This window comes from Zootoca vivipara, chromosome 11 (genome assembly GCF_963506605.1).
Source record: "Zootoca vivipara chromosome 11, rZooViv1.1, whole genome shotgun sequence".
NCBI classification, from domain to species: domain Eukaryota; kingdom Metazoa; phylum Chordata; class Lepidosauria; order Squamata; family Lacertidae; genus Zootoca; species Zootoca vivipara.
Window position 1 is genome coordinate 55,357,406 of NC_083286.1, and position 12,719 is coordinate 55,370,124.

The following is a 12,719-nucleotide window of genomic DNA, read 5'->3' on the forward strand; positions in this document are numbered from 1 at the left end:
TAAAAACATAATAAAAGTCAAACATTAAAAACTTCCCTAAACAGGACCTCCCGCTGTCGCCGCGCCACCAGCACGCGATTTCTGTTCTCATCCTGAGGTAAAGTTCTTAACCCGAGGTACTACTTCCGGGTTAGCGGAGTCTGTAACCCGAAGTGTTTGTAACCCGAGGTACCACTGTAGTTGTTTATTCCCTTGATATCTGATGGGAGGGTGTTTCACAGGGCGGGCGCCACTACCGAGAAGGCCCTCTGCCTGGTTCCCTGTAACCTCACTTCTCGCAGTGAGGGGACCGCCAGAAGGCCCTCAGAGCTGGACCTCAGTGTCTGGGCTGAATGATGGGGGAGGAGACGCTCCTTCAGGTATACCTGGCCGAGGCCGTAATTGGTTTAAGGCAGCTTACTGCCACCCCAAGTTGCGCAAGCCTTGTCTAAAACGGCCATTAGGGTTGACCTTTTTCTTGCTTGGTCCCAGAACTCTTTGGGAATCCCAAGGACCCAAGGATTACACGCACATGAAGGTGGCTTATGGTTGGTGGAAGGACCCTGAGTGAGAGGCAGGGAAGGGGAGACCTCCCAGGATGAGAGATTTGGAAAAGAAAGGAAAGCTGCCAGGTGAGAGCTGGGAGGGTCCACCACTTTCTGTGGGTGGCAAAGGTTGAGAGCTACCATTGAGTGAGGACTCTGCCTTTTCTTTCCTCTTTCTTTCTCTACTTTTGTTTTTATTTAGATTAGTTTCTTTTCTCTTACTGGACCATGAAAAAAGCTTTAATATAATCTTGGGAAAATAAAATAAAGAGGGCAGAGGGGGAGGCAAATGCATGGAGAGAGAGTTTGAGGACCTAGAATGCTTCATCACTGCCCTGTCCCCTCACGACAAATCGGACAACAGAACATAAGCAGCAGGGAAGGACTAGGTTGGTGGTCCCTGCTGACCTCAAGACATTTGATCCTCGAGGGTAATCGTCCTCCCTCTTTGCAAACCAGAGTCACCTCCAGCTTCATTCTGCAGTGAAACCGTAGTCCTGGGCATTTGGGGGTCATGAGTTGCTAGCGATTAGAAGGATCCAAAGCATGATCTTTAGCAAGGTGACTTTGCTCCGATGTTACAGCCGCCAGCTGCAGCGCTTGGAAGTTGTGACCTTGTGTTGTCGCCTGGGAGATGGTGCTTCACTTGCCCTTGCGCACCATACTGTTTTCCACTGGCAATGCATTGTATCTTGGGATGTAATGACCCTCTCTTTCGCCCAAAGGTTCCCAGAGCAGCCTGTGGCAATTAAAGCAGCAATCAACAATCAAAATCACATTCTCAGTGTGGGGACACTAACTTACTAACGCCCACAGCAGCAATGCAGGGTGAAAACCAGTAACCATTCTGACAGTTTGGGTTTTGTTGTTTCCTTTGCTAACTGGTGGGACCCAGGTGGCTCTGTGGGTTAAACCACTGAGCCTAGGGCTTGCTGATCAGAAGGTCAGCGGTTCGAATCCCTGTGGTGGGGTGAGCTCCCGTTGCTCGGTCCCAGCTCCTGCCAACCTAGCAGTTCGAAAGCACATCAAAATGCAAGTAGATAAATAGGAACCGCTACAGCGGGAAGGTAAACGACGTTTTCGTGTGCTGCTCTGGTTCGCCAGAAGTGGTTTTGTCATGCTGGCCACATGACCTGGAAGCTATACGCCGGCTCCCTCGGTCAATAATGCGAGATGAGCGCGCAACCCCAGAGTCGGTCACGACTGGACCTATTGGTCAGGGGTCCCTTTACCCTTTACCCTTGCTAACTGGTGGTCTTCCAGATGTTGCCAGCCCCCAGCCTGCATGATGGGAGCTGTATTCTAACATCTGGAAGGCCACAACCACCCCAGTCTATTTGAATGGACTGCTGCTGCTTGTTTTAACTTGCTGTGATATTTTGTATGCTGAAATAGTACTCTTATTGTTTCCGACTGTTTTCTTAGCCACCCTGGGAACATAAATAAGGGAGGAATATTAGAAAGCAATCTTCAAAGGAGCGTGAAAACTGCCTGTAGTTGGCAATGGAAGGACATTGTATTTGGCACTGGGTGAATTTTGGATGAGGAATGTTTGAAAGAGCTTGGCATGTTTAGCGTGGAGAAGAGATGGGCCGTAGCTCAAGGACAGAGCAGCTGCTTTGCATGCAGAAGGTCTCAGGTTCAATCCCCACCATCTTCAGAGACCCCTGCCTGGAGACCTGCTGCCAGTTAGTGAAGACAGAATTGATCTAGGTGGGCCAGTAGATCTGATCCGGTATAAGGCAGCTCCTTGTTGCTGGCATCCATCTTTCTTGAGAGACAATAGAGTGCACCTCCGGGGTGAAGCCAAACTGTTGCATTAGCAGCACCAAAGTGACCTCTCTAGGGTGCAAACCTGGGCAGTGTGTCTGGAGGTCCTGGGCTGCCCAGACGACAAGACCCCCCCCCTCGGCCTCGCTGCTGTGGCCCAAAGGAAAGCAGAGAAATACGTTTGGCACCAGCTTGGCTGCAGGAGTTGCCGGAAGGAGACATAAAAGGCTTAGGGATTCCACTCTGTATCTGTGTAGGGTTTACTCCTTAGCCTTTTCTTCTCCTGAAGATATCCTGCAAAGCAGCAGAGAGTTAGAGCCAGTGTTTTCCTTCTAAATGGGCTACGTTCCCAGGTTGACAAGCCAAATCTGCCCCTTACTTCCCTCCACAGCACATGCAGAAACCCCTTTCTTGACCATTGGACCTGTTCTTGGTCTCATCACCTCAGTCTGCCAGAGCCTGTCTTTGTATGCAGGAAAAGTCCCTAATTCACCAAGGGTTTGAGACCCATCGGCTACCCTCACCTGGTTTAGCCAGCTAGTAAAAACTGTTTCCAGGGTGTGGCCGCTGTTGCATGCTGAGCCACAGGTGAGTGCTGAGTGCAGGGTGGGGACCAAAGGTGGACAGACGACCCCAGAAGGAGCATGACGTGTCACCCACCAGAAGTCCTACCCCTCCCCTAAGACCCCATACACTCCAAGGCAGTTCCTTATATCCCTACGTTAAGGCAAGAATATGCAACTTGGGCAATCAATCCTGAAATGGACTCTGTGCCCAGTAGACAATTGCCTGGTTTCATAGAATCATAGAATCATAGAGTTGGAAGAGACCACGAGGGCCATCCAGTCCAACCCCCTGCCAAGCAGGAAACACCATCAAAGCATTCTTGACATATGCCTGTCAAGCCTCTGCTTAAAGACCTCCAAAGAAGGAGACTCCACCACACTCCTTGGTAGCAAATTCCACTGCCGAACAGCTCTTACTGTCAGGAAGTTCTTCCTAATGTTTAGGTGGAATCTTCTTTCTTGTAGTTTGAATCCATTGCTCCGTGTCCGCTTCTCTGGAGCAGCAGAAAACAACCTTTCTCCCTCTTCTACATGACATCCTTTTTATATATTTGAACATGGCTGTCATATCACCCCTTAACCTTCTCTTCTCCAGGCTAAACATACCCAGCTCCCTAAGTCGTTCCTCATAAGGCATCGTTTCCAGACCTTTGGCCATTTTGGTTGCCCTCTTCTGGACATGTTCCAGCTTGTCAGTATCCTTCTTGAACTGTGGTGCCCAGAACTGGACACAGTACTCCAGGTGAGGTCTGACCAGAGCAGAATACAGTGGTACTATTACTTCCCTTGATATTTATACCCAACTTCATGTTGGTGAAGGAGGTTGATTAAGACAAACTGGGTGGACGTACTTCCTCCCTGTTTCCCGTTTGTGCTATTCAGCTCCTGCCAGCCCAGCTGCGTGCAACTGCACCAGGCAGAGTGGGAGTTAATGGACACAGAAACCACGCCCACCAGGGAGAGCGGATGGACAAAAGTACAGCAGAGCTCTTCCCGGTGGTGGGAACTCCCAACATGCTGCCTTTGGAAAGAGGCCTTTCTGCACATCTGCAAGCTGACTAATCAACTGCAGAGGAAGGAGGGGGCTGGGAGAGGATGCAAAGTGAAGTCCGGTGGAAAGGAGGCTCTTAGAGCAACGTGCTGCTCTGAAAAGTGGAGTTAATGGAACTGACATGAGATCTGAATATAGCACAGGATTCAGAAGTGCTTAGACTTCCATTTGGAGCTGGCATGGATGGATGGTCTCCCAGGTGGCAATTCCAGCCTCAAAGCCGTTTTATCCAACGTGTTATGGCCCTGCCAGATGTTAACCAAGGTGTGGTGAGAAGCTTGCCCACGGTCTATTTATTTTCCTACATTGAGGTGAATATTTAAATGCCATCCTGCACCTTACGGTCAGAGGCTGGTGTGCAGAAAAATTAACAACATGCACAAACTTTATAAAAAACTATACCAACTTAAAAGGGCCGAAAGTGTAAAAGACTGGTAGCCATAGAACAACAGTACGACAGGAGGGGAAACCATCAAATTCATCCAAACTTTCCTACACTCCACTTTGGGAAGATGGAACAAACTTGTTTTCTCCTGCTCCGGAGTGTAGGACTCAAACCAATTGATTCAAGTTACAAGAAGGATGATTACAACTAAACATCAGGAAGGACATTCTGACAGTAAGATCTATTTGACATTGGAATGGACACCCTCAGAAGGTGGTGAACTCTTCTTCATTGGAAGTTTTTGAGCAGAGGTTGGATGTCCACCTGTCATGGATGCTTTAGTTGAGATTCCTGTTTTGTGGGTGGTTGGACTAGATGACCCTCGGTGTCCCTTCCAACTCTACAATTCTATGATTCTATGAATACATTACTGGTGGCCATTGGTGAAACAGAAGCCAGGGAGATCCGTCTAGGCAGAATCCTCGTTAACCACCTTGGTTGAGTAGGACACACTGGTCAAGACAGTTTATCTGTGATCAGTGATAAGAGAAGAGGGTCTGGGTGGAATACATCCCAGAGGGGCTTTGAGGTCTGGAGTCTCTTGTCCAAAACCTGGTAGGTACACAGGTTTTCTCAAGCTCAAGTCTTACATCTAAGAGGATAGGATGTTTCTAGTTCTCATGGTGAAAGAAAAGGAAGCTTCACTAAATTGGACATTTTCTTGTTAAAATATAGGAGACAGAGAGACAGAGAAGTGTGTGTGTTTATGAGAGAGGGGTTTCCAAGATATGCTGGTCTAAATGACATGTAGGGAATTTGGCGTCTCTGGAAGATGCAGCCCAGATTTTGGGCTCCTTCCAGCAGAGTTAAGATTACACAGTTCATCTGAAGGTCTCGGAACACAGCCTCTTTTATTCTTTCTCATAATTTTATGTGGCAAAATGCTGGACAGGCATCTTCCCTGCTGCTTTCGCCTCTGGATGGACCTTTGTTTTATTTTTATCCAGTTATCTGCGTAAACAGGAGATGACCAAGGGAAAGAAAGAAAGAAAAAAACCAAGACGTCTTGAGGAGTGTTTATATCCTTCTCATAAAATTGGTAGCTAGCACTGGCCCACCTTGCTTTCCTTTCCTTTCTTTCCTCCTCAATCTTGGAGTCCCTCCATGATCCAAGTTTCCCTCTAGCCTGCCGGATTCCCAAATAGCAGATGAGCTGTGAAATGTGAGCTGGGTTTTTTCTAATTTAGGTATTGCAGATAGCACAGCCAGGGAATGACGGACGTCACCCTTGAAGATTTATTTGTGTTTCACAGCTGACTGGTCCAGCATCGCCACCCCACCCCACTTTCTTGGCTATAACATTTTGTAGTAGGAAATGTCTGTGTTTCTCCCATCGCTTTGGAAGGTTGGAATGTAAGAAGAGCCTGCTGGATCAGGCCAGTGGTCTATTTAGTCCAGTATCCTGTTCTCACAGTGGCCAGCCAGATGCCTATGGGAAACCCTCGAGCAGGATTTGAGCACAAGAGCCCTCTCCCCTCCTGTGGTTTCCAGTAACTGGTATTTGGAAACAGTAGTGCCTCCAACTATAGCGGCAGAGCATAGCCATCATGGCTAGTAGCCAACAATAGCCCTCTCCTCCATGAATTTGTCTAATTCTCTTTAAAACTGATTCAAGTTCATGAACTTCACTGCTGAAATCCTGAGTAGGAGCACTCAACACAGGGATAGCTCAGTTGGTAGAGCATGAGAGTTTTAATCTCAGGATTGTGGCTTTGAGCCCCACACTGAGCAAAAGGTTCCTTCACTGCAGGGGGTGGAGTAGATTATCTTTCCAGCTCTACAATTCTATGATTTTGTTGAAGCCCCCTGCTTATTTGGGCTCAGTTCAGAGTGCTAGTTTCAACTTAGGAAGGCCTATGCAGCTTGGGACCAAAGTATCTCAATGACTGCTTTTTCTTGGGCAAAACTCCTCATTCCTTGCAGTCATTTAGAAGGGCTCTTCATTGGATTTTCTCTCCTGTTCCAAGCCATGGCACGATCAGCACCTTGGAGAGGGACCAAGGAGTGTGTTTCAGGACCATGGACAGTGATCCTGCAGTTGAAGTTGTCTTAGAGCAGGCACGTCCAACAGGTAGATCACGATCTACCGGTAGATCACTGGACAAACACCGAACTCAAAAAAGGGGATAGATCACTGCCAGTTTATAACTCTGTGAGTAGATCACAGTCTCTTGGGAGCTGGCCACCCCTGTTTTAGAACAACTGGCAGATCTATAGAGGCATTCACAGGCTGGAGGCCCCTCCCTCTACCTTCCTCTGTGTCCACTGGCTTCTTCTAAGCCCTGAGGTTATGAGGACAGCTCATAAAGGTCTCTCCAGCCATCCAGGGCCAAAGATCTCCGTAGGGTTCCCATTGCTCCCCTTATTTCACCCTCCCCAATCTAAAAACCATCCCCCTAGCCTTTCCCCATAGGAGAGTTGCTCCATCCCCTTGCCCTGTGGGCTGCCCTTTCCTGAACCCCTTTCACAGCTCTACAATATCTGTTTTGAGGGGAGCTTCTGTATTGGCAGGGACTGATGGGAATTGAAGTCCAAAACATCCAGAGGTCACACTACAGATTGGTGAAGGCTGAGTTAAGTGAAGAATGTCAGGAGTTGAACCCGGGGCCTTCTGCACGCAGAGCTTGTCACTGCCATTGGGCTGTGGCCTTCCAGCTTTCGGTGCAAAGCCTTGGGCTTCCTTTATCTGCCATCTGCTTCTAGTCTACATCAGTTGACTGCTGTCTGCTCCCCTGCTTTTAAATTTAGATTTTGTATGGCTTTATGAGGGTGCCCTATTTTCAGTGTTTGATCCTGTCTGTGTAATCTGTAGCCCTTCTTCATGATAAGGTGTGTGTGTGGGGGAGGTTTAGGCAAAATCTGCTTTCCTTGCAGTTTCAGCCACAACAATTTGGGTGGTGGTACAGCCCACCCACCCACCCCCACTTTGGAAATACCCACCCCACAAAGTTATATAATTTTAGAGTTGGAAGTAGCCATAGAGATAATCTAGACCAGAGGACATGGAACCTTTTCAACTGGAGGGCCACGTTCCCTCATGAGAGGTCTTCTGGGGGCCATATGCTAGGGATGGCCTGAGGCAGAATTGGGCAGAGCGATGGGTGCAACTCCTACATTTGTGGACTGTGTTCTAACCATGTAAATGTCAGAGGTTTATTCTATACATAGAAACGCTTCTCCATCTTCCATGCTGGCAGTCAAAAGGCATCATCACTCAAGGAAGTGATCATTCATCATCATTCAAGGAAGCCCTACCCCTCTGTGTTAATAATTCCAGTAAATGAGAGCCCACCCACTCCCTAATTTTATTTTACTGTTTACAGTGGTACCTTGGTTCTCAAACTTAATCTGTTCCGGAAGTCCGTTCCAAAACCAAGGGGTTCCAAAACCAAAGCACGCTTTCCCATAGAAAGTAATGCAAAATGGATTAATCCGTTCCAGACTTTTAAAAACAACCCCTAAAACAGCAATTTAACATGAATTTTACTATCTAACGAGACCATTGAGCCATAAAAGGAAAGCAGTAAACAATGAACTGCAATCACACAGTCAATCAATCAGTAGCTGGACTGGGTTCCACACAGTCACAAAAACAAAACAAAAAGAACCGCAAAGACGCAAAATAAATAGCAAAAACAGACAGACCTCAGCGTAACACTCAAAGCCAGGCATCCCCAAACTGCGGCCCTCCAGATGTTTTGGCCTACAACTCCCATGATCCCTAGCTAACAGGACCAGTGATCGGGGAAGATGGGAATCGTAGTCCAAAACATCTGGAGGGCCGAAGTTTGGGGATGCCTGCTCAAAGCGAAGCACGTTTGGCTTCCAAAAAAAGTTCGCAAACTGGAACAATTACTTCCGGGTTTGCAGTGTTTGGGTTCCAAGTTGTTTGAGTACCAAGGCATTTGAGAACCAAGGTACCACTGTATTTATTAAATTTATACCCTACCCTTCTTCCCAAAGGAGTCCAGGGCAGCAGATGCCTTTGTGATTCCATAACCCAACAAATAAAACTTCCCATGCATTTTGTTTCAATGTCAAAACAATTCTTAATGTTGGAAAGTTTCTCCTAATCGACTTCCCTGCAATTTTGACCTCAGTTTTGCCCTCTGGAGCAAAAGAGAAGTGGCCCACATCACCTTCTGCATGACTGCCCTCCAGATATTTGAAGCCTGCTATCGTATCTCTCCTTAATCTTCTCCAAGCTAAACATATCCAGCACTTTCAATCATTCCTCCTAGGACTTGATTTCCAGGTCCCCCACCAGCCTTCCTCTGGACACATTCCAGATTGTCAATTACCTTCTGATAATATGCTCCTCAGAGATGGGCCTGGTACAGTCCAAAAAATGCAACTTGACCTGATTTTATATATACATGCATGCATGCATGTGTGTGTGTGTGTGTCTGTTTCTGAAATAGCTAGTGATTACATTTTTGTTTTCTTTTTCTTCTCCAGGTACTTTGAGTTTTATGAAGGTCCTTTGGAGTACAACTCCACAAAATGCCTGGAGTTGAGGCAGGATATCATTTCGGTGAAGGTTCTCTCGATGTAAGTGGGACCACACCATTTTAATTCTCCAGCCTTAAGCAATTGTGAGTGATGCTGATGGGCTTTGACCAGGTAGACCTGGGTTCATATCCCTGATCAGGTACAGAGCTCAGAGGAACCTTGCACCTTGATTCTTAACATAGGCTTGCTAAGCAATGATAAGGCAGGGGCAAACATGTTTGCAGGAGACAATGGCGAAGGCAGGTCTTGGACACCTGCATTTGACACTCCAGCTTTCAGGCAGGACCCATCACCTGCCTGGATTCCAGCTGCTGGCTTACCTTGTTCCTGAGTTTTGATTTTTATTCTCATCTCCCTTCCCTTTCCCTTTCCCCGTGCGTGTGGCTGTTTTCCCTTGGCAATTAGCCTCATGTATGTGAAATGCATTTAATCCCAATCGGAAGCATTAGATGTGTCATCTCAACTGGGCACACATAGATAAACATACATCATTGGTGGGAAATCAAAATGGCTTCCTCATGCGGCCAATTTAGGAGGGAGCCACTAGAGGGCACTTTTTTAAAAACAACAACAACAACAACAACAACAACAACAACAACAACAACAACAACAACCATGTGTCCTCTCAGACATTCTCCCAGGCATTGAGACAGCCCTGTGTTGTGTATACAGTGGAACCTCTGTTATCGAATGTACTCGGTTCCGGAAGACTGTTTGACTTCTGAAACGTTTGAAAATGAAGGCACAAAGGGCAGTCTGCAAATTTAATTGAAAAAACTGAGAAACACTCAGTGGAAGGCGTTCAACTTCTGAGGCGCATTCAAAAACGAAAGCATTTACTTCTGATATTCGGTGTTTGAAAACCGAAACGTTCGACTTCCGAGACGGTCAAAAACCGAGGTACCACTGTATACATATAAATAAATGTTGATGATATGCCAGTCCAGACTCTTTATATTCAAAAGGAACTTTACTTTCATAAACATATAACTGAGAAGAACATACAGTATCTACATTCTAATGCTTATTCACTTTGTTCCTTATAGAGAGCACAGATTTCTCCCTATTAACACATAGGGATCTTCCTCTGTCCGCTTCACCCCAGAGAGGCCACACTAACACAACATTGTCCTCAGCAGCATCCAGAGAAACCTCTCTCAGCAGCTGTTCTCCCTCACGCACAGAGAGAGGAGACCAGAAAAACAGTTAAAAACGACAGTTACTGGAATAACAGTCACAACAGAATGGAATGCCTCTCTCATGTGACTCACAGCCAGCCAATCACACTAGAGCTACTGCCACAGGAAAAACCCTATGCAACATAAGCAAACATTCCCATTTCAGGAAGTTAAACCATTATCCGTAACACCCTGGACAAGTGGAAGCAGCTGGATTAAAGAGCAGTTAGCATTGGCATCCGCATAGCAGATAGTAGAGTCACGCTGACTTGGCATAGTTGGCTCTCGCCAGCCCCTCCACCAGGAAGTGCCCTTGTTTCCCAATTTGCACTGTGGTTTTCTTGCTTCCTTTCTGAAACCCTTCGCCTGCCCCCATGCGCTGTTTTGTGCCCCGAAAAGATTTCAAAATTATCATGCTCCGCTGGTCTGAAGTACAAAATGACCTACTTCTTTGAAGAGTGACTTATGGAAAATCCTAAATCGCTCCCATTTTAAATATTAAACCCCTTCTCTCTAGAGGGGAAGCGAGCGAGGGAAGACGCTCATTGTGTTTGAGACAAGGTTGGATAAATGTGTGAAGGGTGTGTAGAGGATGGCTTTCTAACCCGGCACAAACCTTTTTTAAAATTTAAAAAACTTCCCCTGTAGGTTTTGGAGTGCCTTCCTTCTCCTGGGGTACTACAAACTGCTGCAATTCAAAGGCAGAGCATTGGGTGGTTTTTTCTAAGGGCCCCTGAGGATTGGAGGGTTTTATATGGGTGCATTCTGCAACATGTCATTGATGCAAAGTAGTGCCTTAGCAGTGGATTCATACTGGACCACCCACACATCTCTTTGCTTTGTTAGTTTTTCTGCAAGGTTTCCCTGTATTCTTGCTGTCTGGAGGGGCACTCTTGCACTCCAACACAACAATAGCAAACCAACAACAACCAAAAGAAAGAAACTGGAACATTTGTGGTATAAAGATTACATTATTTCAGCTGCGGGACATGCATTGACTGGAAACGAAGCAGTATGTCCACCCAAAAAGACGGTTTGAGCATATTACACCGATCCTGGTCCGACTGCACTGGCTACCAATTAGTTTCCGCGCCCAATTCCGCGCCCTTAAATGGCCTCTTTCCATATGAACCTACCGGGACCCTGAGATCATCTTCTGAGGCCCTCCTTTGTGTGCCTCCTGCTCGGAGGGTGGCAACACGAGAATGGGCCTTCTCTTCAGTGGCTCCCCATCTGGGGAATGCTTTCCCCAGGGAAGTTCTCCTGGCACCTTCATTATACACTTTTGGGCGCCAGGCAAAAACGTTCCTTTTTAACCAGGCCTTTGGTTGATTTGATTGGCATCCTATGCCCTTTTAAAATGGCTCCTTTCGGTGCGCTGTTCCCACCAAGCCCCCCTTGCAAGCCTGCTGTTGTGAGGGGGTGTGGCGGGAACAGCGCACGGCAGAGGATACAGTCGACCGCCCCCTGCAAGTGCGGAGGAGGAGGGGCAGCGGCAGAGCTAGGCTGCTTCAGCAGCAGCGCCTCGCTCGCCGCCTCGAACATGAGCAGCGCCCCTGATGGGGAGGCGCCCTGGCGCACTGCGCCACTAAGCCAAATGGAAAGGACGGCCCTGAAACAGTATAAACAGGGTGATGTATAAGCACCCTATGAGCATGAATAATCATAAGCATGTAAGGAAATGGGTGCTTGGAGGGGCCTATAGAAGGCAAAGAGATGGCAAGAGGTAGCCACGATGAGGCAGAGGAGCACCTGGCAACGTTGGCATCTGAGCCCCCCCCCCAATTAAATGAAGTGAAGGAATCAGGGAGGGCACAAGCATGCAGAGCTGATATCTTATCATGCTGGCTGCACGTTAAGATTGCCTTCTGCAAGGAAGTGGAGGTTGAAACTTGTATTATCTATTAAAGCGTCAGTTGATAACACTCTGGGAATTTGCCACAATGGCTGAGTTAGCTCATTTTCTCAGATTTGGGGCACAAAAAGAAAAGACGTGACACATTTTATGAGAAGGTGGGGTGGTTTTATTGAATATATTAACAACAGAAAAGGAAAAGGGCTGTTGGCAGATACAGCTCATGGCTTGCGTTCCAGTGCTTTAATAATAATTTAGTAGAAGATGGAAAGTAGCCTGGTGGCATGCAGAAAGATACCTCACCCTTAATTGTTAATGAGATACCAGAAATGACAATTTAAATGGAAACAGCCTTGTTTCATTTTCATTTTCCGTGCTATCTTTTTGAACCAGATATAAACTGCAATTAATAATACCTGTATATAAAATTAGGGGCTGCCCTAGTTTTATATATCAAGGAAATGTGGCCCCCGAGCTGTAAATGTTTGCCTACCTCAGGCTAGTTCTCACCACAGTGGCAAACTTTGCTTCTGCGTTGGGAGTCGTTAGCCTCTTGGACCCACCCTCTAAGTTTAAATAAATGATCCTTTCTCCCTTTCCCCACTTTTAGGGTGAAGCAGACAGAGTTGTTTGAAAGGTGGAAGAACCTTCAGATGTGCAAGTGGGAGATGAACATCACCGAAGCCAGGCAGTTCAAGTAAGAGGCGTCTCAGCTTGGGAGTGGCAGGACCTCAGCAAGCACTGTTAGCTGAAGACCTGCTCTTGGCTCTTGCATTGTGCAGGAGCTGCTCTTGGTTTTCTAAGATGGAAGATATTTG

The 12,719-nt window shown here is 47.0% G+C and overlaps 1 protein-coding gene across 3 annotated transcripts in view; it reads left to right on the forward strand.

Annotated features, from left to right (window-relative positions):
- ST8SIA5 (ST8 alpha-N-acetyl-neuraminide alpha-2,8-sialyltransferase 5) overlaps positions 1-12,719 on the forward strand; it is a 46,466-nt gene that overhangs the window by 19,941 nt on the left and 13,806 nt on the right. For 2 of the 3 annotated variants that reach the window (XM_035100674.2, XM_035100672.2), the window contains 2 exons: positions 8,815-8,907; positions 12,512-12,598. In XM_035100674.2, the coding sequence (XP_034956565.1) occupies positions 8,815-8,907; positions 12,512-12,598 (180 nt within the window). The remainder of the gene's footprint in view (positions 1-8,814; positions 8,908-12,511; positions 12,599-12,719) is intronic. The other variant, XM_035100673.2, reaches the window with a different exon arrangement.